The 26,893-nt window shown below is 44.2% G+C and overlaps 1 protein-coding gene across 3 annotated transcripts in view; it reads right to left on the bottom strand.

Moving 5' to 3' along the window:
* SMCHD1 (structural maintenance of chromosomes flexible hinge domain containing 1) overlaps positions 1-26,893 on the bottom strand; it is a 187,044-nt gene that overhangs the window by 68,432 nt on the left and 91,719 nt on the right. For all 3 annotated transcript variants that reach the window (XM_032772509.2, XM_075062953.1, XM_075062954.1), the window contains exons 23-28: positions 17,935-18,074; positions 16,359-16,493; positions 8,786-9,013; positions 7,284-7,432; positions 3,408-3,496; positions 1,367-1,485 (exon numbers count right to left, since the gene is read on the bottom strand). In XM_032772509.2, coding sequence (XP_032628400.1) covers positions 1,367-1,485; positions 3,408-3,496; positions 7,284-7,432; positions 8,786-9,013; positions 16,359-16,493; positions 17,935-18,074 — 860 coding nt within the window. The remainder of the gene's footprint in view (positions 1-1,366; positions 1,486-3,407; positions 3,497-7,283; positions 7,433-8,785; positions 9,014-16,358; positions 16,494-17,934; positions 18,075-26,893) is intronic.

A 26,893-nucleotide genomic window follows, 5' to 3' on the forward strand; every position in this document is an offset into this window, starting at 1 on the left:
ATTCTGTAACACAACTGTATGGGACAGCATAAAAAATCTCCTTCCCTTTATATTTGTTGTTGTTTGCCATTGAAAATTAAAGTTCTATTTGACAGAAATTCTGTGTAGCAGGATTTTGTATCTTTATGCTAGAAATTAAGAAAAAATACAATTCATATCAATTGGAAAATAGCAAAACATTATAAAGGAAAACAAGGAACATGAAAAATGATATCAGGAGTTGAAAAAGTCATAAAATCTTAGTTAGTTTACCAATCAATGATTGAACACTGAAAGAAACTGCATTTACAATATATATGCTAAAATTGTTTTAGACAACACATCAGCTTGGAGAGAGAAAGAAAGATTATTAACCAGGCAATGACAGATATAATTTACATCAACTTCAGGCAAAATGAAATGATAAAACAATTATCAGTTTATTGCTAAGAAACAAAATGGAACTTTTGTTTCAGATGTTAGTTTTCTGAGAAATTGGCTTAGAGGAACTCTTATATGTGTCACTGTACATTTTAATGTAATTATATATATGCATAAATCATACAACAGTCCATAATTATTTTATCAGCAACTAGAGTCCACATTTTGAAAAGCTAAAGCAAACATCTGTTTCTGTACCCCAAACCTAACAAAAATCACTCTTTGCTGTCTACACATCAATTTATACTTTTTTGAGGAAACTTGCTGGCTCTAGCAACTCCTTCTGCCAAGTCCACTATGTCCTGGGTATTTCCAAGAAGATGGACTTTTAGAAGAACTTGGGGTAACATGTTCTTCAGTCACACAGAGACAAGCTGAGACCTTGCAATTCCAGAAACTTAAGGGTGGCACAGGCATTGAAAAATACTGGGATCATCTCTATTAGCGATTCAATAATGCATCTAATTGTCTATATCTAGCCATTATGTCGTCGTCTTCTTTTTTCCCCCACACCAAACATCCCTACATTCGCAAAGCACAAACACAAAAGACTGAATGAGAAAATTATTTAAAAAAAATAAACTGACACCTAGAAGCAAGAGACATAAAAAGGAGCATGGACTAAGAACAGGTCAAATGACAAAAAGTTTGAAGCATAACCTGAAAAATGAGATTTGTTGTATAGCTGCAGCAATAGCATGGAGATTTATCATGAGTAGTAAAAAAGGAACGTAAGTTGCTGTATCCCCTAGTTGTAACAGGCACATGGGATACAGTTTAATAGATTTCTAAGATCACCCTACTCTTTTAACCTATCAAAGAGAGACTTTTTTCCAATTTTGGTTAAATTTCTGCTGGGCGACAAATAGTTTTATTATAAATCAATTGCTACATGCTGGCAACAACACACTGTATGACATCTTAGGAAGTATTTCTGAGTACCTACCTGCCACGTAGTTTTCAAATTTGATTTATCCAGCCCATTCCCAGAAACTCCTAAAGAATTTATGCAAGAGGCTGAGAGGGTCTGAATCTGATTCCCATACTGGTCTGTAACCATCACATCTATTAAAAAGAAAGCAAGCTTATTTTTCCAACAAAATATGTGACTGCGCAATGTCCTCTTTAATAAGACAAAGTATGAACATGCACAAAATCTATATATGTATATACTCGATCATAAGCCGGAAAAATTTTATGATCCATTCATAAGCTGACTCTATAATTCAGGGGTCAGCAAACTTTGGCTCCTGGGCCATCAGGATAAGCCGCTGGTGGGCTGAGATGGTTTGTTTACCTCAAGCATCCACAGGCATGGAGGTAAACTTACGTAAACAAAGTGTCCTAGCGCGCCAGCTGCTTACCCTGATGGGCCGGTACAGCAACTGGTGGGGAAATTTTTTATTGGGGGGGGAGGGGGGAACAGAAGCTGCAGGTCAGGGAGTAACCCCTGTGACCACTCCACATGACCCCACCCCTAGCCCGGGACCCCCACACTATCTTCATCCCATCCCTTCCCACCTTATCTGGGGAGGGCCAGGGGAGGATGTGTCTGGTCTGGCTGGAGCTGCTCCGGCAGGATGGGTAGAGTAGCCACAGCCTGCTCTGGCAGGCCAGACTGGGCAGCGCAGCCACAGCAAATTCCTATGGGCTGGGCCATGGCGGCATGGCCATAGCATGCTCCGGCAGGCCAGGCAGTGTGGCCATAGCTTGCTCTGGGGGGCGGGACCAAGCGGCATGGCTGCAGCCTGCCAGCCCCGGAGCTACAGCTGCTTCAGAGGCTGGGGGGAGAGCAATGTGGCCAGAAGCAGAGAGACTCTGGCCCCGTCTCTGCTGCCTCTTCTTGCTCCCTCTGTTGGGGGGGGGGGGGGAAGGCGCTATGTCCCACCTCTCCCTCTCTATACCCATTCATAAGCCGATCCCCTTCCCTTTTTCACTAAAAAAATTCGGCTTATGAATGAGTATATATGGTAAATAGGAAATAGTGAAAAATACATTCATTTACTCTAGCCACACTGACAAGGACTCCTTCTTTCCCATCCACACACATTTACCTTTAGCAGTAGATCATCTCTTAACTTGACACAGAATTAAAAGAGAAGTCTTCTTAATATTGAAACTCATGTGAGAGCACATTAAAGCACTGACATGAGCTGTCTTATGCTGATTTTTTTCTTGCCTCATAAATGAAATAGGAGATTTGTTTCAAGATACACTTTTATATCCCCACAAAATGTTCCTAATATTTTTAATTTCTAGAGGTTAGTTAAGTAGATATTATCTGATATTTTTCAGACCATGTTGAGGTCATTTACACATTCAGCATACCTGAACTACTTGTATACTATAGAAAAAAACCCTCTTTATCAGCTGAAAAAAAATCACAACATATTATTTCACTGACATTTCTACCAATAAAATACCTCATAGCCAAACATTTGTAGCATCATAGCCAATGGGAACTTAAGTCATCATTGCACGCATAATAAAGACATTGAAATATGAGGTAAAAGCTGTGAAAAACATCAAAACTGAGGAATACTGAAAAGGCTGATGCCTCAACATGCCTATTTCCATTCAAATTAGGACCCTCAGCCTTAAAATAAATTAATATAGAGATGACCAGATTTCTGAGATGAGGTCTGAAATAGTATTCAAATTAAGGTTTTAGATAGCATGACAAATAAAATCTTCCTGATGATCTGAGTTCCAGATGGAGGAATATCAAGTAGATTAGACTAGGAATTCAGATTTACAGGTGGGTTTTGTCTTCTAGAAGATATTTGTAAGACTACCTTTTCACTTTGAACTGGGATAAACTCTTCCATACTAGGATTTTAATTTTAAAATGTATCTGCCTATTTTATACTGAACATACTACAGAGTTCCTGCCACATGCTGTTTGTACAGATAACAGGATAATACATTATGAGAGATAAGGAAATTTTTATATCTTACAATGAAGCATAGGACATGCAGGTACTCACCAATTTCACTTTGTAGCTCTTCACCCATCTGTAATGTATTTGGTCCTTTTAATTTGCATTTAATATGTTTAGGCTCATCAGGAAGTGGTCTAAATTGGCATACAAAATTGGCTTGTAGTTCTTCATTAAATCAATTACATCAAACATATTTAACAAAAATAATTCATTTGCAAACAGTTTCAAAATTATATCCTTGAATATATTACAAACTCAAGTGCTTACATCTGATTTAGTAGTTGATAAACTTCTGAATTTTCACTTCAACTACAACCACTGTGAGCACCGTATGCATGACAAAATACAATGATGTCAGGGAATCTGGTTAAAACTTGTTTTTCTACTAATCTGGCTACCAATACTTAGCATAGATGAGATTGTTAATTGTGTTTTGTAACCAGGCTAAAGTCCAGCCTACTCTGCAATTTGGAACAGTATTTGTAACCAGATTAGGACAAAATAAATTGTACAAATGTCTGAATTAATTTTAAAACATATGTCTAGTTGTAAAATGCATTAGAATCTGGATCATGATAATATGCCGTGATATACACACACAAAGAAATCAAGATCTCATCTATAAAGAAAGGCACGTAGACCAGATTTTCCAGCGCATTGTGGCTGAACCAATCTTGTTGGATTGAGGAATTTCTTTCTTCCTAATCTATAGTATGTATAATTGTACCACAAATAGTTAATGTGAGGATCTTTAAAATTATATTTTTTCTAAAAAAATCAAACAAAATAAAGGTAAGTTGGTTTATTTACTGAACTGAGTTACTTTGTCTTCCACAGGTATTACGTCTGACTGTGAACAGCTGAAGAAATCAGCATTCAGGTTGTTCTAAAAGAGGCCATAAAATGTTAATGACTAGCTTAAGCTATGTCTACTCTGTTTAGGATTGACTATTCTTCTCAGAGAGACATGGCAGGTGAGAAAATTTTTATTGGACTGACTTCTGCTGGTGAAAGAGACACTTTTAAGCTACACAGAACTTTTCCTCAGGTCTGGAAAAGGTACTCAGTGTCACAACTAAATACAAGGTTGAACAGATCGTTTAGTATAAGTAGTTAGCACGTATTCTAAGGGACCATTCAAGGTTAAAACTATATTCAGCTGTGACACTCTAAGTCTATGTCTACACTACACAGCTTTTAGCGACATTGCTGTGTCGCCACAGCCATGCCGCTAAAAGTCATGCAGGGTAGCTGCTGTTTGTCAGCTTTCCCGATGACAAAAAACTTCTACAACCAAGGAGCAGCGTTTCTGTTGTTGACAGGAGAGCGCTCCTGCTGACAATACGCTGTTCACACTGGCATCTGTCGCGGCAAAACTTTTGTCTTTTAGGATTTGGGGTTTTTTTTTTTAAATACCTCTGAAAGACAAAAGTTTTGTTGTTCAATTGCCGGTGCAGACACAAGTCTTAGTATCTTTCCCAGAGCCGAGGAATAGCTCTGGGTAGTTCGAAAACTTGTCTCTCTCATCAACAGATGTTGGTCCAATGAAAGATATTACATCAGCCATCTCATCTCTCTAATATCCTCGGACCATCATTGCTACAAGAACATTGCATACAATCTTCTCAGGGCTATTAAGCCTTGTTCCCGAGCTAGTCCTAGGGTTCATCTAGAGCAGGAGTTGGCAACCTTTCAGCCGAGTCTTCATGTATACACTCTAATTTAAGGCATCGCGTGCTGGTAATACATTTTAATGTTTTTTAGAAGGTCTCTCTCTAAGTCTATAATATATAACCAAACTACTGTTACATGTAAAGTAAACAAGGTTTTCAAAATGTTTCAGAAGCTTTATTTAAAATTAGATTAAAATGCTGATCTTATTACTTTAGTGTGATCCTTTCCCTTTGCTTTTCCTTGCTAAATTTTCCAATGTATGGTGACATGTACTTGGATACTTTAAGCTGCACACAAGCTTCTGAGTCATCGGTTGTTAACTGGCTGGAACCCCAGATCAGCAGCTGAGGTGAGTGGAGCTGGCGGCTGGTAGGGCTGAGAAGGCCCGGACTCTGTCTGGCAGGGGGCCTCCGCTGGAACTCCAACCAGAAACAAGGCAAGTGGGACTGCGGGGGACCCTGGCTGGCAAGGGGCCAGCAGCCAGAACCCCAGAACGGTGGCGGGCTGAGCAGGTCAGCCCGTTCAGCTCTGGGGTTTCGCCGGTGGCCTGAGCGTCTTTGCCAGTCCTCGCCTTGGGGTTTCAGCTGTGGCTCCTGCCAGCCGGTGTCTCAGCCCACTGCCAGCCTGGGGTTCCTTCACCCAGGCCAGCAGCGGGCGCTGAGTGGGACCAGTGGTGGGACCCCGGCTGGCAAGGGGCCAGCAACAGGAATCCCAGAGCAGCGGTGGGCTGAGCGACTCAGACTGTCGCTGCTCTGGGGTTTCAGTTGCCAGCTCCTGTCAGCTGGGGTCACAGCCCGCTGCCAGCCTGGGGTTCCTTCCCCCAGGCCAGCAGCAGTTACTGAGCGGGACTGGCAGCAAGACCCCGGTTAGCAGGGGGCCAGCAGTGGGAACCTCAGAGCAGTGGCAGGCTGAGCGGCTCAGCACACTGCTGCTCTAGGGTTTCGGCTCCTGGCAGCTGGGGTCTCACCCCGCTGCCAGCCTGGGGGAATGAACCCCAGGCTGGCAGCGGGAGTTGAGTGAGACTGGCGGTGGGACACCTGCTGGCAAGGGGCCAGCAGTGGGAACCCCAGAACGGCGACAGGTTGAATGGCTCAGCCCGCCCCACGTGCCATCAAAAAATCAGCTTATGTGCCACCTTTGGCATGCATGCCGCAGATTGCCGACACCTGATCTAGAGGGAGACTGGGAATAAATTTGTGATATTAATGCTGTATTGGCACCAAACAAGTCTTTGGGCTCCAAACAGTCAGCGCATTTGGCACTATGTAAAGAGACAACCATGTCTAACCAAAAAAAAAAACCAAACAAAACCTCTCTTCAGATGTAAATATAAGTTTATTTTACAAATAACTGTGCTTGAATCAGCTTTCTAAACACAATTTGTTAAGAAGATTCCTATCAAAGCGAAGATAGAAGAATCACCTTCTCAGATAAGGAATAAACAATAGAAGTGATGGTCTTTAATGTTCTGTTTTGTTTCAGAAACAACAATTTGGTTTGTTTTTCAGGAATCTTTCTCCTGAAGAAGAATGGAGGCTACTATCTAATCAAAATATCTTCCATCTAGTCAAGTAATTTATTTTGCACTACCAAGGTGTTCTGAGTATTTTACAAGCACTTAAGATAAAAATCCTGCTTCAACTTTATACAGTCTTCTTGCTTCAGGGTTGGCTACCATTTTGTATTTTGTGGATCTTGAGACTGTCTGATTGCTGCAAACTTACTGTGCAAAGATATTTTGACTTTTAGTTAATATTTGTACACTGCTCTGAAGCCATGAAGTCCTGTAGATGCTGAAAGTCAGTTACATATTTAACAATCACTGTTTCTAATTGTAGGATACCTGTAACAATTTGTTCTGCACTGATGCAAATATTTCCCTTTTATTGTTGCTGTAACCAATAGAGAGAGGCCAATGCTTTTCGACAATTCTGTAACACAGGCAACTGAAGCCTACCGAAATTTTTCACCAATATCCTCCCTTTAAATAGATTTATATTCACAAGTGATTGTCAAGCTATGTACAACCATACATGGATGCTTTTCTTCACACACCATGTTCTTCTCAGTAATCAAAATTTTTTGCTTTAGGATAGCCTATTTAATTCTTAATAAGTATAATCTCTTTCACCAAATATTTCATTTTTTTCCCTTTATAGAAAAAACACTAATTGTTTTTTTAAAGAACAGTATTACAACCCTTTACAAAAAGCATTATCAATAAAAATGTGTTTTAAAAGAACAGACCTGACTGTAAATGCACTCTCCAAAGATACATGGTCATCATGGAATGTAATTAGGCAATAACGCACATCTTTTACAGATGTTGGTACTTTGACATCAGGCAGTAGTCCCTGAATCATTTGGTCTCTGTTAATCCTGGGTGTCCAGTTAACCTAAAACCGAAATATTTGTTAAATTAGTCACTGGCTATACAGCATTCAGCCCTTCATTTGTACATACACATTATGGTTTTCAGGTCTGGACTGTGTATGTAAAAATGTACATAGCTTTAGTAATCTTATTCATGAGAGCCTTGAGTTTTTCCAACACTAACCTATGTTACCTGAACAAATACAGAAGTCCACTTTGAAGAGAACTTACATTCAGCCTGACTGCCTAAAATGTCCTGTTGACAGAGTCCCAATGCTCTAGAACCTTATCAAGACAAAATCTGAATCAATTCAATGGAGCTCTGCCTTGGTATCAAGCCCTACATCTATATATAGGAGGAAGAACATAAGTCTTTCATGAAGATACAAGTTTCACACAAATCTGACCAGGCTACCTAATGTTGGGAAAGCCCCCAAAGCTAAGAGTATAATTCTGGGGCAGGTATTTACAGGGATGAATATATTATACTGGAGAGTAGCATTGGAGGCTTGAAAATGCTAACCTACTTTTCATAATGTATATTACTGCAAAAGACGTTCTGAATAAACCAAAGGGCCTGTTCTGCAATTTTTACTCAGACAAGATTCTTATTGAGTCTCAGCAGCCTTGAGGAACAAGAATGCCATACAAGCAAAATAATGTTACTTTTATCAATTAATAAAATGTGTTATGTAATTACGGTAATCTTAGTCTAAGACCTTTACTGTTGAGATAGTTTCTGGCATTAATGGTAACAGAATATGATTCATATTATGCAAGTCTTACGCAATTCAATAAAATCGTCATTAAGTGTCTTTAACCCCTATGGACATAGTTTTAACATTTTAGTGGATTTTTTAGAGATGAACAATCTTATTAACATTTCCATCTTTGTATAGTGCTTCAGATGTTCCAGGGGCCTGTGAGGGTATGTTTATTCTACAATAAAATATCCAGGGCTGTCCTGTCAGTTAACTGGGGCTCGGGCTGTGGGGCTATAAAATTGCAGTGTAGACATTCAGGCTCGAGCTGGAGCCCAGACTCTGGGAGCATGCAAGGAGGGAGAGTTCCAGAGCCAGGCTCCAGCCAAGCCCAAATGTCTTCTCTTTAACTTTACGGTCCAGCAGTCCAAGTCTGCTGACATGAACCAGCCATAGGAGTTTTATTGCAGTACAGACATAACCTTAGACTATCAATTGGAATGTTGCTCATGTACCTGATTAAAAAAAAGAAAAAAAAAGAAAAAGAAAGACAGAGAGAGAGAGCAAACCCCTTGTAAATAAGCCAGTACATTTTCTTCTTTACGTATTGTATATTCTATCAGTTGTGTTCCATTTACTTTGAATTTATGATAAAGTTTCTTCTAAAATACCTACCTTAATTTTTTCTGCTAGAGTTGCAGTTATGATGATCTCTCTTTCTCCTTCATCATACATTTGAAAGATAAGGTTGTGCATGACATCCCCTGCAATCCAGTTAATTTCATCTTGGTGTTTGATTTGAATAGCCTTTTGTCCTTCTACACTAAAAATCTGTAGTCTTGCAACATGGCTACTGGGGAGCAGTTTAATAGTCTTTTCCACTGGTGGCACATCTTTACAACTCTATGCATGGCAAAAACATTGAATGCGACATAAATAAGACATTAAATATATACTTGTACATTTTGTGAGTGTTGGGTGTATTTGAGTTCTAATATCCACTGAGATAAAATGGAGTTATTCTAAGTTTCAACTGGCCTAGGTATAACTGAGGTCAGAATCTGGCCTCTCAAAACTTCAATAAAAATGCAAATCTTAATTTCACATCTTGAAATATTAGTTATTTATATAAATTTCCATGTTTGGAACCTCAAATCCAGTCTATTTTTTTAAAAAATAACAATTTAAAAAAATAACCTTACAGCTGTGTTAAGAGTACAGCAGTGTTAAGACTCTTTGAAATAGGTCAATTTGCCATCATACTACTCAACTATAACTTTTGCGGGGTTAAATACCAATGGCAGTATTTTCAGAGGTGCTGAGTGCTGCAGCTCTCCTGGATGTCAGTGGGTGATATTAGGTTCTGTACCCCTGAAAATCAGACCTTAAGAATATATTAGTCAGTGATCTAAAGTATCACCATTAATCCAAATTACTACAGCTCCTAAGCTTTGGAGATGTAAATCTGCAATACCCCTTCTTAACTAAGTCTCTGAAGACACACAACCAGACTCCAAGTGCCTATGCAAAGGACTAATCTGACCAATTCAGATCCAAGGATCCCTGGACATCCTTCCCAGGATACCTAGGATCTAGGGAAAGCAACCATGCAGGGATCCACCCAGGTCCCTATTAAGGCATAGGAAAAACACCTTTCATAACTGGAATTCTTTGAGATGCACAGTTCTTATCTGTATTGCACTGTAGGTACATGTGTACTCGATGCATCTGAGACTAAAGAATTCTAGTCAGTAACGTCCGTTGGTCTGCGCCTGTGCCCTTGCTCTCCTTGTGCTCCATGCTGAGAGTATAAGGGGCAGTGTGGATCCAGGCCTCTCCAATTCCTCCTCTTACCCTGATTCAGAGAGGAGCCAAAGCAGCAGGCAAGGAGAGCAGGTAGTGAGATAGAGATAAAGACAACACATCTAAAAAAAATGCAGTTATAAAGGTAACTGCCCTTTCTTCGTCGACTGCTGTTCCCCACGTGTATTCCATCGTGGGTGACTGTCAAGCAATACATAAACAGAAGGAGGGGATGAGGATCCAGGTGATATGGGTGCTTGCAGAACCACTGTCTCAAAGGACGCATCAGTGGAGGAGGCTTGGACCAAGGTGTATTGCCCAAAAATGTGTGGCTGGAACTCCACATAGCTGCTTTGTAAATATCAAGCAGAGGTACTTCTAGAAGTGATGCTACCAAGGCTGCCTGTGCTCCCGCAGAGTGAGCCTGTAGCTCAGTGGGGGAAAAAGGTTAAAATGTAGGATACAGCCAGAGAGACACTGGGAGGAAACAGCTTGTCCTCAGGCTAGACCTGCTATGGCAAGAAACAGTCTAGATGACTTTCTGATCTGTTTTCTTCTCTGTAGGTAAAATCCCAAAGCTCATCTCACGTTGAAAGATTCTAGTTTCTTCTCTATGCTGAAAGTATGGGGTTTTGGAAAGAAGAGAGGTAAGTGGATAGCCTGGTTTATGTGAACCTCCAAAACTACTTTAAGGGTGAATTTTGGATGTAGTCATAGTGAGACCCTGTCTTTATGAAATACAGTGTAAAGTGAGACAGGTTTCAGAGTAGCAGCCGTGTTAGTCTGTATCTGGAAAAAGAACAGGAGTACTTGTGGCACCTTAGAGACTAACAAATTTATTTGAGCATAAGCTTTCATGGGCTACAGCCCACTTCATCGGATGCATAGAATGGAACATATAAGAAGAGTATATATATGCATACAGAGAAGCTGCTGATTAATTAAGATGACCTATTATCAGCAGGAAAAAAAAATTTTTGTAGTGATAATCAAGATGGTCAATTACAAACAGTTGACAAGAGGTGTAAGGATAGTTATCATAAGGAAATAGATTCAGGTAGTGTAATGACTCAGCCATTAAAGAGTGTCTGCCATTAGAGACTCCAGTTCACCTACCCATCTGGCCAAGGTGATGGAAACGAGGAAAGCAACCTTCATAGTCACGTGATGCATCAGACAGCTAAACAAGGGTTTGAAAGGTAGCTTGGTAAGTGCTGAAAGTACTGAACTAAGGTGCAATTGAGCACTTGGTCTTATAACCGGGGGGAAGTTCTAATTAAGACCTTTAAGAACTTGATTGGGAGGTGACTCAGTGAGTAAAGATAGAGAAGCCATCCTTTGGAGGGTGACGTGCTGACTGCTGTCAGGTGAACCTCTATTTAGCTAAAGGAATGACCAGTTGTCAGTTGTTATTGCCCTTAGTTGTGGGAAAACGGTGCTAGGCATCCACCAAAGTAGATCTCTGAGTTGGGTGGAGATGTCATGAACATTGGTTTGCAGCTCTTTAGTGTCCTGTCAAAAGTACCTTTTGGTTGGGGAGGTGGGATGGTGAGGCTAGGTAGCTGCAGAAGAGGTGTACTGGACAATGTATCTTCATTTCTGCACCCACTGCCATTTGCAAAGTAGCTCATAAATGCGCTTGTGATAGAAAGGCTGTGACAAAGGCCTTGGCTTGCAAGGTTGCTTATGCTACTTTCTTCCAGACTGGTGCATATATACACCCAGGAAGCAGAGGAGTTCCCTGGAGTCTTTTAATGAATGCAAAGACTTGTCTGTCTTCTGGTGGAAAGGACTGATTTAATTAAAGGGCAAATCATGCATGGTGTTCTGTAACTACCTGGGGAACCCTGAAGAGTATAGCCAAGATTCCTGATGCATCACTCTAGCAGTCATCTGTGATCATAAAGCAGTATCAGCAGCATCAACTGCATCTTGTAATCAGGTTCTTGCCACTAATATGCTCTTATCAAAAAGCTGTGAAGTCAGGCCCTATTCTCCTGGAGTAACCTGTTTTTAGAGACTAGGAATTTAGAATAATTCAAAAAAACCATTTTGCCAGGAGGGCCTGATAATTGGAAATTCTAAATTGGAAGCTGGTGGAAGTAAACATCTTTCTCCCAATAAGGTCAAAATGCTTGGATGTTTTTAGTCCTCTCCACCACTGCTTCGGCAGCTAGGGAGTTCAGGGCAGGGTGGGAGAACAAGAACTCCACTCCCTTAGCCAGGACAAAGTATCAATTTTTGCTGCTGTCTTAGGGTAAGAAGAATGGGTAGGTTGTATGTGCCACAAAGATTTTGCTGGTTCCTGAATTGCCTCATTGACCAGGAGTGCTATTCATCTAGATCCTGTAAGCTGTAGAATGTCCAGGCACTTGTGTTGGAGTCCTGGATCTCCTCTAAGAGAATCTGAGGCTCTTCTGCTACTCTCTAAAGCAGCTCTTGGAACTGTTTGTGGTTGTCAAGAAGAAACTATGAGACTGCAAGGAAGATGAAGGATATGCTGTTACTGGTACCAGCAGATCTGGTTTATCATCTTCCTCCTGCATAGGCTCAGGAAGCTCTGGTTGACCTCTTGGAGGGAAGGAGGTGTAAAGATTTCTTCTTGGATCACACTGATTCCAGATGCTATGTGTACAGGCCCCATGGCCCCCAGTAACATCAGTATGAGGGATCAAAAGTATGTTGTGGCAGTCACCAAGCTATTGGGAAGAATTGGTCCCTAGCAGCAGGTCCTTACTTATATAGACGAGATTGGTAGTAGGAGACTCTTGATCCTCTGTCTGAGCTGAACTCCCTTGGTGGAGGGGAGGATAGTTCCACTGGTACAGCTGACTCTCCTGATGATGAGAAGGTCAGGTCCAGTTCCATCTGAAGTGCCATCAGTACCCATGTCATGAAGCCATGAGTAGCTAATGGAATGGGCTTGTTTCTGGGTGTTAGAATCTCTCTGGTGAGGGTCGATCCCGACAACAGGGGAGACTGTGGGTCTGGGAGAATGAAGATATCCTGTGCAGTGGTGTAAGATATCCTGTGCAGTGGAGACTTAGAAGGCTGTGTCTTGTCACCTCGTACCACTGGAGTCAGTGTAAAGGGTCTCTTAGTAACCGGTGGTTCTTTAGGGGAATCTGACAGTAGCACCAATCAAGGAGACTTCAACCATGTAGTAACTGTCGGTACCAATGGTTCACAATCCTTCGGGTCCAGGTGCTTTGTCTTAGTTGGTATTGTGGTCAGTGTCGATGACATTCGGAGTGGTACTGAAGAAGCCTTGCTCCTATGTACCTTCTGATCATGGCCACAAGGCCTAAGAGAACTAAAGTCCTTGTGCCCTGTGTGCAAGGATTTGCCCAACCTGGATGGGGCCCGGAAGGGATCCTTACTCTTAGATCTAGAAAGGAATCTGTTTTTATGCTCATGAGAGAGTGCCTTTTACTCGTGAGATGGGTCAGATGAAGGATCCTTGGCTCTAGTCATTCCTGGTCCTGAGTCAGACATCAAGCGAGGAGGCGTATTCCTTGATGTCTTAGGCTGATGTACCTGGGATTCTCCCCAGCCTGGATCTGACAGGGGCTCCCTGGCGCATTCCATTAGATACTTCCAAAGCTGGAGTTTTCGTGCGTACTGCTTTCGGCTGGGAAAGGAGTGGCATATACTGTACTTAATGGAGATATGGGCTTATCCAATGCAGTAGAGGCAGTGCTACTGAATGAAAAGAAGCAGGGGCAGGAGATGCAATTCTTAAAGCCTGGAAGCTTGGGGATAACTTGAGTCCTGCACTGGGGGATCAGATGATTCTCTGGAGTGAGGATTCCAACTACTATCTACATTTCCAATGGACATTACTTGTTAGAATTCTCTGGTCTCAGGCACATGCATATCCACAGTGGAATACACGCAGGAACCAGAACTCAAAGAACATTTTCTTACTGTGCAGTCTCTTGGAATCGCTGGCACTTTAACAGGGGATTTTTTTAGCTTATTCTGAACAACTGTTACATTTATCGGGTAGAATTGGTTTCAGTAGGTCACTGTGTAGCTCCATTGCCAGAGAAAACCATTCATTTTGGGATTTCAGGTCAGACTTTATGGCAATGTCCACTGTGCTCATAAACACCTTTTTGAAATAGTATATCTAGAATCACGTGCCTTCAGAATCCTTCATATCCTTTTTAAGAGATCTTTCAGGTACCACAGGCTTTAGCTATACATTCTTCCCAGACAGCATTAAAAAAAAAAAAAAAGACACACTTTTCACACCATTTGAAGTGAGGGAATACTGAAAATTAAGACATATACCGCTTAAATCCTATTTTCTTAGATGGATCCACCATCTTGGGTAAGGCCCATGGCAACCAGAAGTCACAATAAATTCAATGCAAGTTGGAAAGAAAACTAATACTGTACCAGACTCATGCCTATGCTAAACCTATCATTATAAGACGTTTTAAACAACTTCTAATTAGATCTACACCAAGAAAATGGACAGGTTTGACCTATGAATACTCCAGCTGGTAGTCAGATATGGACTGATGGATAGCAAAAGGAAGCAGATTGTTTGTAACCTTTGGTCTATGTAATGTTCAGCTCAAAGAAACTTCAGAGGAAATCACTCTTCGGGAAGGTTCCTTGACCACATGGCTAGGCACTTTTGACTTACAGAATGTGGTTCTATAGAGGCAACATCATGTGGAAAAACCTCATTCTGCACTTGATGGGATATGGGAGCTACCACAATAATCCTTCCTAACTTTTTGTTGTAGAAATCAGAGATGATGTATACTTAAAGGTCACTATGAAGTTGGTATGATGAGAACATTTAATTGACTCCTCAGTGCAAGTAGTAGCACAGATAAGTGTTTAAGTATTAAAGAAAATTGAAATCTTGCTTATTCACTATATTAGAGTCATGCCATGGAAGTTACCAGCCTGAAAGCCAGAAAAAGCAAATTTATTGGAAAATAAAGATTTGATTTGATTTTTTTAAGGGAAGAAGGAGTTTACAAGTTAACTAATCTCCTCAGATTTCAAGATAAAACCAGTTAAAGTTCCTCATGTTTTCTTCAACTATTGGGTTAAATGTGATAATGGCTGTGGACAGAGACAAGTTTCTCTGAACTACAAAGAAACAACAACCTGTGCTGAGCGGATCATTAAATGACAGGAATTAGAATAAAGAATGGTTTCATATTAACAATTATAATGAAATACAAAGAAAATGAAATACAGAAAAACATCAAGATGATAGGAATAGAAGATGAAAAAACAAAATCTTTTAACTAACACAAAAACAGAGTATACAACAAACTCCTTCACTACTGTCTTCTGTTTGTAAATGTTAATAGCTGCAGTTTTGACACATTTTGCAGCTGTCCATTCTATACATACAATGTGTGTTTATCTTGTGCTTTTTAGATAAGTATTCCAAGGCTCTTTAAACTAGTCCTACTATACCAAGGAAAAATTATTTTTAACTAATGCAATTTCTTCAATCCCTTCTTTTGCCTATTTTTTTAAAAAAATACTCCTTTCTAAAAGTATTAATGCATAGGTATAGCAAAATGCCCTGCCCCCAGCTCAAAGATGGGGATATGATGTTTGATCACACTAAAGGCAATGAAACTCAGCTCGGGAGGAACATACCAGCCTAGAAATCTCAAATCCCTTCTGCGTATCTCTGAAATAGGTGGAAGAGGGAGGGGGAGATTCTCTGCCTTCCAGTGGCTGGCAGGGGTGGGGGGCAGGGAACAGAGGAACAGATTGGCTCTTGCACTCCCCATCTCCATGATTTAAAGTGATCCTGGGCTTTTTGGGGCCATTTTCAGTTGCATCATAGCTGCCCCACCCTCCCTGCCTTCCTGTACTGACAGTATATTGAGCTGCACTTCCACAATGGTGGGTCTAATCAATGGTCTATTTGGGGGATTAGGAAGGAAGTTTTTACCATTGGGCCAAACTGGTAGAGATCTGGTCTGTATTTTGCCTTCCCGGCAACACTGTGAAGGCAGTTAGACAAAAGGAGTTGAGATGGAAAGTCTAACATTAGAAGACAGCATAGGACGTTTAGTTCATCACAACTTGCAGCTGGTGCCTAGTGTAGGTAGAGGCCAGAAGCGCCAGCTCCCAGAGGTAAATGAGACCTGGGATTTCACTGGTGGACCTTATGCCTGTAAGAAGAAAGGGACACCTGAAGTCTTCTAAGACAGAGGTTCCCTTTAGTAGTCTTTAACCCCTTTGCATGGAGCAGAGGCGGGGAGAAAGAGCCCCCGAAGATGGTCTAACATGAGTTACTGGTTAAAGGGCAGGAGTCCTGTAACTCTGTACTGGCCTCCTTTAACTGCCTGGCATATAGCACCCCTCCTTATTGTGAAGTTCAAAAAGTTGCAGCCTGCCACTTAAATTCATCCCTACCGCTTTCATTTCCATGCATCTCCAGAGCAATACTTACAGGTATTTCAATCCTTGCTTTGAGCATCTGGTCTTTCTTTATATTCTGTACATGCACAACTGGTCCAGTTAAAATATTTGTCCCAGCATTACTGCAATCCACAGCATACACAGGAAGATTTGGAGCACCTACAAACTATTTAAAATGCAAAATTACATTTAAATAAATAATAGTAGCATGTAAATAAGCTAAAATATTAGTTACACAACACCAAAGGTAAGAATGGCTCTTTACAGGTAAAATGAGAGGTCCACGCCTTCAAGAATCTTGAATCCAAAATCAGGCTTTTCACAGCAACAGAGAACAAACAATAGGAGAGGCCTAGGAGGATGAGGATTACAGCTGTGACTGACATACACGTTTAATAACGTATATTTAATAATACATACAAGTACACATATTATGAAGGGGCACTAGTCCTTCCTTGGTTATAGAAAGAAGGTAGCTTAGTCTTAAATATTGGTTTTCAACAACCCCTCATATTATCCTAATAATTTAAGTCCAGTCTATACTGGAAAACTTTTGCTGATATAGCTACGGCAAACAGTTCCATGTGTACACATCTTATACTGTCAGTGTAGCTTATAAGCATACTGGCAAAAAGCACTTTTATGCCAATTTAATTGCATCTACTCTAGGGGTTTTGCTGTTATATAAAAATGTCACTAGAAAACCAAACCAAACAAAACACCGCCAAACAAACAAAGCTCTCCATACCTTTATCTGACATACCTATACCAGCAGAAGTTTTTAGTGTGGACCTGCCCTTATGAGACGTGAATAATACACTATTTGTTTTTATACAGATTAGCCTGCATTTTCATCTTTAAGCATATTTAAAATATTTTGCCTTTAATTATTTTTTTCCAAACAGTGATTCATGCCACTCAAAAGTTAAGATTTGTTTAGATTTATGCTCTAAAATTGAGAGAACACTTATCACTCATTCATAAAATAAAAAGGTTAAAGTTAAGTTTGTAACAATACACCCATGAAAATCTAAGTGCAAACATTCTTGTTAAACATTTTAAAGTTGCCTGCTGTGAGCTTATTTCTGAGAAATCTAAATACATTAAATAGATTAGTGGAGTTAAAAAATATTAACTTCTGCAGTGGTCTGCTGATAGTTAAACAACCAATACTAAAAATAATTATTGTCATACAATATATTGCAAATAACAGTCTGTTATTTCTTATATTAAGAGTTCACTTGAGGCATTAGCTAATCCTAGACCAAATAAATGTAAGCAGGAGTCCTCTCTCTCTCTATACACGCATGCGTGTGCACACACACACAAGCATGATCTGAAGTATCTTGATACTGTAATTACATATCCTCATCCCAGTATCTTCTTAATCTCTAATGTGTCAGCTTTTTGTACCTCTGCCATTTAGTCAGGGACTATGTGGCAGAAGTGGCACTGAAGTTGCAATTACTATGAAATCTCAAGATGTCTGGAAAACTACCAGTATATTACATTTGGTTGACGGACAAAATAGATCCTTTCCGCACTTTTTTTATTAAAGTAAGTGCCATAACAGAAGTCTGTGCTAGTATTCATTAAATGTAGCCTACCTTACAATGAACTATCAGTTTTGGTTGTGCTGTTATATTTCCTGCTTCATCCAACACTTCAACCTGAAAGGGGAAAGATGTCCCATTTTCAATCTTTAGTATTTCAGAATCAGGTTTCACTTTCAACTGACGAGGAGGGCCTGTAAACATACACAATTTTAGAGCAGAGGTTACACTTCAGAATTTTATCTGACTTTTATTTCAAATTACGGTTGTTACGCAGAGAAACTGAACTGTCACGGTACCTTTGGTAACAAACAATCTAGCACAATTCATGCTCATGGTCTTTCCTCAGAAGAATACTAGTATTGAAATAAGCAGGGGGTTCTGTCCTTGCAGGTGCTTGTTTACTAGTCTCCTGAATGTGCTTAAATAGACATATAGCAATCACCAGATAAATAGAACAGATCTTTACAAGTCACCAGCACTATCAGTGTTGACCAGTAAACCACTGAAGATACTGAAACTAGACTTTCCCATAAGATGCAAAGCAAACATAAGAATTGTGCTATAAAATATAGATAACCACAAAGAAATCTGATCAATCATGCTAAAAGGCATTCTAAACATGTAATCTACCACCTTTATAACTCATATACAAACATAAGGAAAAATAAAAAAAGAAAAAATGATGTGATGTGGAGGGCATAGTGAGAGTTCTCAAAATAAACTTTATAGCTTAAAAGGTAAATTAATTTTTATATGTTGTCAATCTTAATTCTAAAAATTAATGGGCAGTCCCTAAAGAAAACTGTAACTCACTAGCTTTAAGACCAGAGGTATATGTCAAAGTCCTTCGAGAATGAATAAAGGCAAAATAAACTCTGGTCAATTTTCAGAAATATTTTGCGAAGAATCTCTGTTCTTGTCTATTAATTATTTAAAACTTCTAATTTCTATCCTATGCAATAAAAACAACTACGGTGAACCATAGAGATTAATTAAAATTTAAAAAGGGAAAAGGAACTAAGTAATTAGTTATGATATCCCACTTGAGCTGGGAACCATACATTTACAACCCAAGTATCTAAAACTGATTTTTATCAACAAGTGAGGAAAGACCTATAAAGTGACAGCTATTTTGGAAGGGTGGGGTAGGGTGGGGTAGGGTAAGGTAGGGGGCAGGAAAAGAGACCATGACAACTTTTGAAGACTAAATTAAAATCTCTGCTAGTAAAAAGCTTTACACAAACAAAAGAGTTTGCTGACCTATCCCTTACAAGAAGTTATTTTTGAAAACCAGAGTTAGAACAAGTTTTTGGGAGAATAAATGGGAGAATAAATGGTAGAAAAACATCAGCAGCAAGAAAAGACAGTTACTCACCTTTGTAACTGTTCTTCGAGATGTGTTGCTCATATCCATTCCAGTTAGGTGTGCGCGCGCCGCATGCACGTTCGTTGGAGATTTTTATCCTAGCAACGCTTGGTGAGCCGGCAGGGCGCCCCCTGGAGTGGCGCCGCTATGGTGCCAGATATATACCCCTGCCGGCCCCGCCGCTCCTTTCTTGCCGGCTACTTCGACAGTGGGAAGGAGGGCGGTGTGGAATTGGAATATGAGCAACACATCTCGCAAAACAACAGTTACAAAGGTGAGTAACCGTCTTTTCTTCTTCGAGTGCTTGCTCATATCCATTCCAGTCAGGTGATTCCCAAGCCTTACCTAGGCGGTGGGGTCGGAGCGAGATGTTGCGGAATGTAAGATCGCTGAGCCAAAGGTGGCATCGTCTCTCGATTGCTCGACCAGTGCATAGTGGGATGCAAAAGTATGGACGGAAGACCAGGTAGCTGTGCGGCATATTTCCTGGACAGGAACGTGGGCTAGGAAAGCGGCGGACGAGGTTTGAGCCCGAGTAGAGTGGGCGGTGAGATGGCCAATCGGGATGCGGGTCAAGTCGTAGCACGTCCGGATACAGGACATTATCCATGATGAGAGCCTCTGGGAAGAGATAGGCATACCTTTCATACGCTCCGCGACCGCTATAAATAGCTGGGGCGAACATCTGAAAGGTTTAGTCCTCTGAATGTAAAAGGCGAGGGCCCGGCGGACATCCAGGGTATGTAGTTGTTGGTCCCAGCGCGATGCGTGCGGCTTCGGGAAGAAGACCGGTAGAAAAATGTCTTGATTAATGTGGAAGGCAGAGACCACCTTGGAAAGGAAAGCCGGGTGCAGTTGTAGCTGTACCTTGTCCTTGTGGAAGATCGTATATGGGGGGTCTACCATCAAAGCATGAAGCTCCGATACTCGTCTGGCCGAGGTGATAGCGACGAGGAAGGCTGTCTTCCAGGACAGGTACAGCAGCGAGCAAGTGGCTAATGGCTCAAAGGGAGGGGCCATGAGCCTAGCTAATACAAGGTTGAGATCCCAGGTAGGGGAAGGGTGCTTAACCGGAGGGTAAAGTTGTTCCAAGCCCTTAAGGAACCTGGAAACTATAGGGTGAAAGAAGGTCGAACTGCCCGATTCCCCAGGATGGAAGGTGGAGATTGTGGTCAGATGCACCCTTATCGAAGAGAGCGCCAGGCCTTGCTCCTTGAGGTACCATAAGTAGTCCAAGACAATAGGGACCGATACGGCTTTGGGAATAAGGTTACGCTGGGCACACCAATGGGAGAACCGCTTCCACTTGGCGAGATATGTCACCTGTGTGGAAGGCTTTCTGCTTCCCAGGAGGACCTGTTGCACCGGGGTGGAACAGCGCAATTTGGATTGGTTTAACCAGACAGCAGCCACACTGTCAGGTGGAGGGACTGTAGGTCCGTGTGGTGAAGTCTGCCGAAGTCCTGTGTTATAAGATCCAGGCAGAGTGGTAGAGGTATCGGGTCCGTTAGAGATAGGTCGAGCAGCATGGTGTACCAGTGCTGCCTCGGCCACGCCAGAGTGATCAGGATTAGCTTGGCCCTGTCCCTGCAGAGCTTGAGCAGGACTCTGTGGACTACGGGAAAGGGCGGAAAGGCATAAAGCAGACGACCTTCCCAGGGGATTAGAAACGCGTCCGAGAGTGAGCTCGGGGAGCGACCCTGCAGAGAGCAGAACACCTGGCATTTCCTGTTCTCCCTGGAGGCAAATAGGTCTATCTGGGGAAAGCCCCACTTCCAGAATACAGAAAGGAGGATGTCTGGATGGATGGACCATTCGTGGGACAGGAAGGACCTGCTCAGGTGATCCGCAAGAGAGTTCCGGACTCCCGGGAGAAAGGAGGCTACCAGGTCTATTGAGTGGGTTACACAGAAGTCCCACAGTCGCATCGCCTCTTGACAAAGGGGGGAAGACCGCGTCCTTCCTTACTTGTTTATGTAATACATGGCCGTTGTGTTGTCCGTGAAAATTGCAACACAACGGCCTTGTAGATGCTGCTGGAAGGTCTGGCACGCCAGTCGGACCGCTCTCAGTTTGCGGACATTGATGTGAAGCGCCAGCTCTTGAAAGGACCAAAGGCCCTGGTTGCGAAGGTGCCCTAAGTGAGAACCCCAGCCAAGAGAGGAAGCGTCTGTTGTCAGAGACACTGAGGGCTGTGACGGATGGAACGGACGACCGGCACACACCAGGGAGGGCGTCAGTCACCAGTTGAGGGAGCCCAGCACACTTGGTGGGATCGTGATTATGATGTCTATGGCATCCCTGCGTGGACGATAGACTGAGGCGAGCCAAGTCTGAAAAGGACGCATGCGGAGTCTTGCATGTTTTGTCATGAAAGTGCATGCAGCCATGTGACCGAGTAGGGCGAGGCTGGTGCGGACAGAGGTGGTTAGGAAGCTTTGTAGTTGCTGTATGAGGGAGACTACAGTCTGAAACCTCTGTGGGGTTAAGCTGGCTGTTGCAAGATTGGAGTCCAGCATGGCCCCTATGAACTCTATCTTCTGCGTAGGAAGCAGAATGGACTTGTCCAGATTGATAATCAGGCCTAGACGGGTGAATAGGTCCTTGATGACATTTACATGTGCGGTGACCTAAGCCTCGGAGGTCCCTCGAATCAGCCAGTCGTCAAGATATGGGAAAACATGTATTCGACGACAGCGGAGGTAGGTGACGACTACCGCCATACATTTTGTGAATACTCGAGGGGCCAAGGAGAGGCCAAAGGGAAGGACTGCAAATTGGTAGTGTTGACGATTTACCACAAAGCGTAGGTACCTTCTGTGCGGAGGGTAAATCGCGATGAGGAAATATGCGTCCCTCATGTCGAGAGCAGCGTACCAATCTCTGGGATCCAGGGAAGGGATGATGTTTCCCAGGGACACCAAGCGGAACTTGAACTTTCTGATGAATTTGTTCAGTCCTCGCAGGTCCAGGATAGGCCGGAGGCCCCCTTTTGCCTTGGGAATTAGGAAGTATCTGGAATAGAACCCTTTGCCCCTTAATTCCTCTGGGACCTCCTCTAGCTCCCATCGCAAGGAGCCTCGAAACCTCCTGCAGAAGGAGTTGCTCGTGAGAGGGGTCTCTGAAGAGGGACGAGGAGGGAGGGTGGGTAGGAGGGGTTGAAACAAACTGAAGACAGTAGCCACAGTCCACGGTGCGGAGGACCCAACGGTCTGACGTTAGCTGGGACCATGCAGGGAGGAATGCAGCAAGGCGGTTGGCGAACTGAAAAGGATCCTGGGCGGTAACTGGTACAGTGCTCTCGAGTTTGTGCTCAGCTCAAAAGTTTGGCTTCGGTCCCGCCGGTGGCTTGGTGGGACCAGAGTTATTACCCCCTTGAGGGCCAGACTGTCGTCTGCGAGAGGTACGACCTTGCTTTCTGGTGAAGTCCTGTCTTGATCGAGGCAGGGGGTAGGGGCGCTGAGGTTGGGACCGGAAAGATCGTCTTTGAGTCTGCGGCGTATGCATTCCCAGCGAACGCATAATTACGCGATTGTCCTTCAGACTCTGAAGCCGAGGGTCTGTCTTCTGGGAAAAGAGGCCCTGGCCATCAAAGGGTAGGTCATGTATGGTATACTGTAGTTCAGGTGGCAGACTTCACGCCTGCAGCCACGATATACGCCGCATGGCAATCCCAGAGGCGATGGTTCTAGCTGCCGAATCAGCGGCATCTAGCGAGGCCTGGAGGGAGGTCCGTGCAACTTTTTTCCCTTCCTCCAGGAGAGAGCTGTGAATTCCTGGCGGGAGTCCTGCGGGACGAGCTCTATAAACTTCCCTACTGCCTCCCAGGTGTTATAGTTGTACCTACTCAGGAAGGCTTGCTGGTTCACCACCCTGAGTTGGAGGCCTCCTGCGGAATAGATCTTTCTACCCAACAAATCCATGCGCCTGGCCTCCCTCGATTTAGGCGCGGGGGCTTGCTGGCCATGGCGCTCCCGTTCGTTGACAGACTGTACCACCAACGAACAAGGAGGAGGGTGTACATACAGGTACTCGTACCCCTTGGATGGTACCATGCACTTGCGTTCAACCCCTTTGGCTGTGGGTGGTACGGATGCCGGGGTTTGCCAGACGGTATCTGCTCTAGCCTGTATGGAGCAGATGAAAGGGAGGGCCACCCTTGTTTGAGCCTCCGCTGACCATATACTGACAACTGGGTCGTCCACCTCAGGAACTTCCTCCACGGGCAAGTTGATATTGAGGGCGACGTGGCGCAGAAGGTCCTGGTGTGACCTGAGGTCGATTGGGGGTGGTCCAGATGTAGCTGTTCCCGCCACCGCTTCATCCGGGGAAGAAGAGGAAGAAACCCCGGGGACCAGCGGGTCTTGGATCGACTCCTGGTCTTGGGGGATGTCCTGATGTGGATCTTGTGGGTCTGACACGTGGGTTGGAGATTCCTCCGTACTCGCCGGGGGAGGTCTGCTCACAGTGGTCTCTGGCGCCCGATGTTCAGAAGGGCCGGAGCGTGGTGGTAGATATGGGTCACCTTGGTTCTGGTGGTAGGCCCAAGGTGTCCAAAAAGGCCACTGATGAGGACCCTGGTGGTTATCCGAATCCCCGTATGATGCAGTTTCTGCATGGGAGATCGACGGATGACGAGATGGCCACGGTGGGGCGGAGACCATTTGATGTGGGTCTCTGCATCCACTTGAACCGTCCCTACGCGGTGCCGGAGAGCCGTACCGAGAGTCATGACAGTGCCAGGAGTGTGACCGGGACCTGCGTCCAGCATGGTGCCAGGAGGTCGACCGGTGCCTGGAATCGCCATGCCGAGATCGGCTGCAAGAAGCATGGTGCCGCAAATGATGCCGAGATCGGGAGCGGTGCCGGTAGTATCTGGACGCCGACCAGGACCTTGAGCTGTGCCGCGAGTACAACCGGTACCTCGATGGGGAATGGTACCGGGACTGTGAGCGGCCGCGGGATCGGGATCGATGGCGGGACTGGGAGTGTCTGTGGGACCTGGACCGGGACCGGCGAAGTTCCGTGGTACCGGGCGAAGAAGGTCTCACGAGGGCCGGCTTGCCTATGGACTGAGGGACCCGCACCGGCGGTGCCAGGGGTCGAGGCAGCCCAGGCTCCGTCAAGGCAATCAAGTCCTGTGCTGCGGAGAACGTCTCCGGAGTGGAGGGCACGATAAGCTCAACCATGGCGCACACCGGGGAGCTGGTAGGCACCGGACTCGATGGCTCTTGCGAGACCAGAATCAACAGTGCAGAGGACATCAGTGCCGTGGCAGATGACAGTGCCGGGCGGTCCAACTTGGCTAAGCGCTTAGACTGCGGTGTAGATATAGCAGCCGCAGGAAGCTTGTGCTTCTTGCTCCGTGGTGAGAGTGAGCTGTGCCGGGCGGAAGCTTGGGCCGGTGATGGCTGATGTCTAGGAGCCTTCACTGTTGGTGTGCGCTCCGGTGCCGAGGAGGCACTTGTTCCCGGTGCTGCTGACGGTGTCGAGGACTGGGGAGTCAACACTGCCTCCATCAGTAGTTGTTTTAGGCGAATGTCCCGCTCTTTTTTAGTCCGGGGCTTGAACGCCTTACAGATACGGCACTTGTCCATAAGACGAGATTCACCCAAGCACTTAAGACAGGAGTCGTGAAGGTCTCCTGTGGGCATCGGCCTATGACAGGCTGAGCACGGTTTGAAGCCCGGTGAGCCGGGCATGGGCCCGGTACCGGGGGAGGGGAAGGGGCTAACCCCCGATCCCTTTTAACTATCTACAATAACTACTACAGAACTAATAACTGAATACTAACTATACTTGAAGAAATTGAACTATATACACAATTATAATATAAAACGAGTGAATCGCTAGGGAGGTGGAGATCAGCTAAGCTGCGCTCCACTGTTTCAACGACCGACACGGGCAGTAAGAAGGAACTGAGGAGCGGCGAGACCGGCAGGGGTATATATCCGGCACCATAGCGGCGCCACTCCAGGGGGCGTCCTGCCGGCCCACCGAGTGTTGCTAGGGTAAAACTCTCCGATGAACGTGCACGCGGCGCGCGCACACCTAACTGGAACGGATATGAGCAAGCACTCGAAGAAGAGCCAGTTAATAAGTTTGCCTACCTTGGCTGAAGGGGACCCTAAAGATTAAAAATGTCAAATGAAAAGGATAGCCATTAAGAGACCAGATGCAGAGCTTTAATTAAGCCCTAAAGTGGCAATTAAGGATCTTCAGCACAGGATTGACATGACCTACAATTGTTCCCAGGCCCATGAAACAATCTTAGCAGAATTGCTCTTCTGTAGTTGTTATGGTCTCCTTGCACATGGAGCACTGTAGTAGGGTGAACTGCCCCACTCCTTGAGAGTGTGGGCTGCAGCAGGCAGGGCACCTGCACAGATTGGGAGCCAATCAAAGAAGGGCTTATTGGGAGCCAATCAGGGCCCAGTTTGGAGACAGCCAATCAGGGTCAGGCTCAGCCCTATAAGAAGGCTGCCCAGGAAGGGAGCAGGCAGTCTCTCCCAGGCCTTTGAGAGGGGAAAGTCAGTCTCAAAGGGTGGGAGACTAGCACCATGGATAGCGCAGTGCTGGTCAGGTTTGGGGAGGCTAGGGAGCTCTAGCCCAGAGGCTGCCAGGCTGCTGGCCCTGAAGGGAAGGGCATAGCAGGTGCAAGGGGCCATAGAGGAAGCGGCCCAGGGAAGCAAACAGATGAGGGGAGAGAAGAAGGACAGCGAGGCTGCTGCCAGAGGGTCCCTGGGCCAGGATCCAGAGTAGAGGGCGGGCCTGGGTCCCCCCTTGCAGTACACCCAGCCATTGGCCGTAGGGAGTGGCTCATTATGGACTATGACAAATCCCTGACAAGAGGGACTAGACTTACAGGGTGTGGTTGGACCTGGTGGCTGCGGTGTAGGACTGCTGATCACCGACCCCTGGAAGGGGATGCGGATGGACTAAAGGTTACTGCCGGAGGGCAGCGTCCTCGAAGAGGATGCCACTGAGCAGGGAGCAACATGGGTCCAGAGATGCCAACTGAGGGCAGAAAAATGGATAGGACACCACCAGGAGGGGGCGCTCCCCTGGACAGAGCTAATTCCTGGTGTCACCAGCGGGAGGTGCCAGGTGGTGAGTCCCCAACCTGTTACAAGCACCAGTGTACTTTCAGCTTATTCTGGGTGGCCTGCTACATCATAAAATGCAAAGGGGAGGAACAGATGGAGAGGAGGAGATGAACAGACAGTTCTACTCAGGAAGCAACCCTCACCCCTGAAACTTTAGTCCCCTAAGAAAAGTAAGAATGAAAAAGATTTTGCTCACTATTGCCCCCAAATTAGCTTTAAAAGATAGGATTGCACCGAATCAATTGCTCTGAAGAGTTACAGCACTGCCAAAGACACAGATTCCAGTGCAAAGTATGTGACCATGCCCTGCAATTCTATGACAAATCTGAACTATGTCTGGTATTTGCAGGAAGAAAGAGAATGTCCAAATATCTTTGACATAGGAGGAGGTGAAAATTCAGAAGTACCTCTAATTTTATCTAATCTGATCAAATTAGACTATTATACCCGTTCTCAGAAGGGAACGTTTACATCTGTCTGCAGCCCAGAAAAAGTTAATGGAATACAAAAAATTACAGGTGGACCTGCTAGTCTAACT

Source organism: Chelonoidis abingdonii, chromosome 2, assembly GCF_003597395.2.
Source record: "Chelonoidis abingdonii isolate Lonesome George chromosome 2, CheloAbing_2.0, whole genome shotgun sequence".
Lineage (NCBI taxonomy): Eukaryota > Metazoa > Chordata > Testudines > Testudinidae > Chelonoidis > Chelonoidis abingdonii.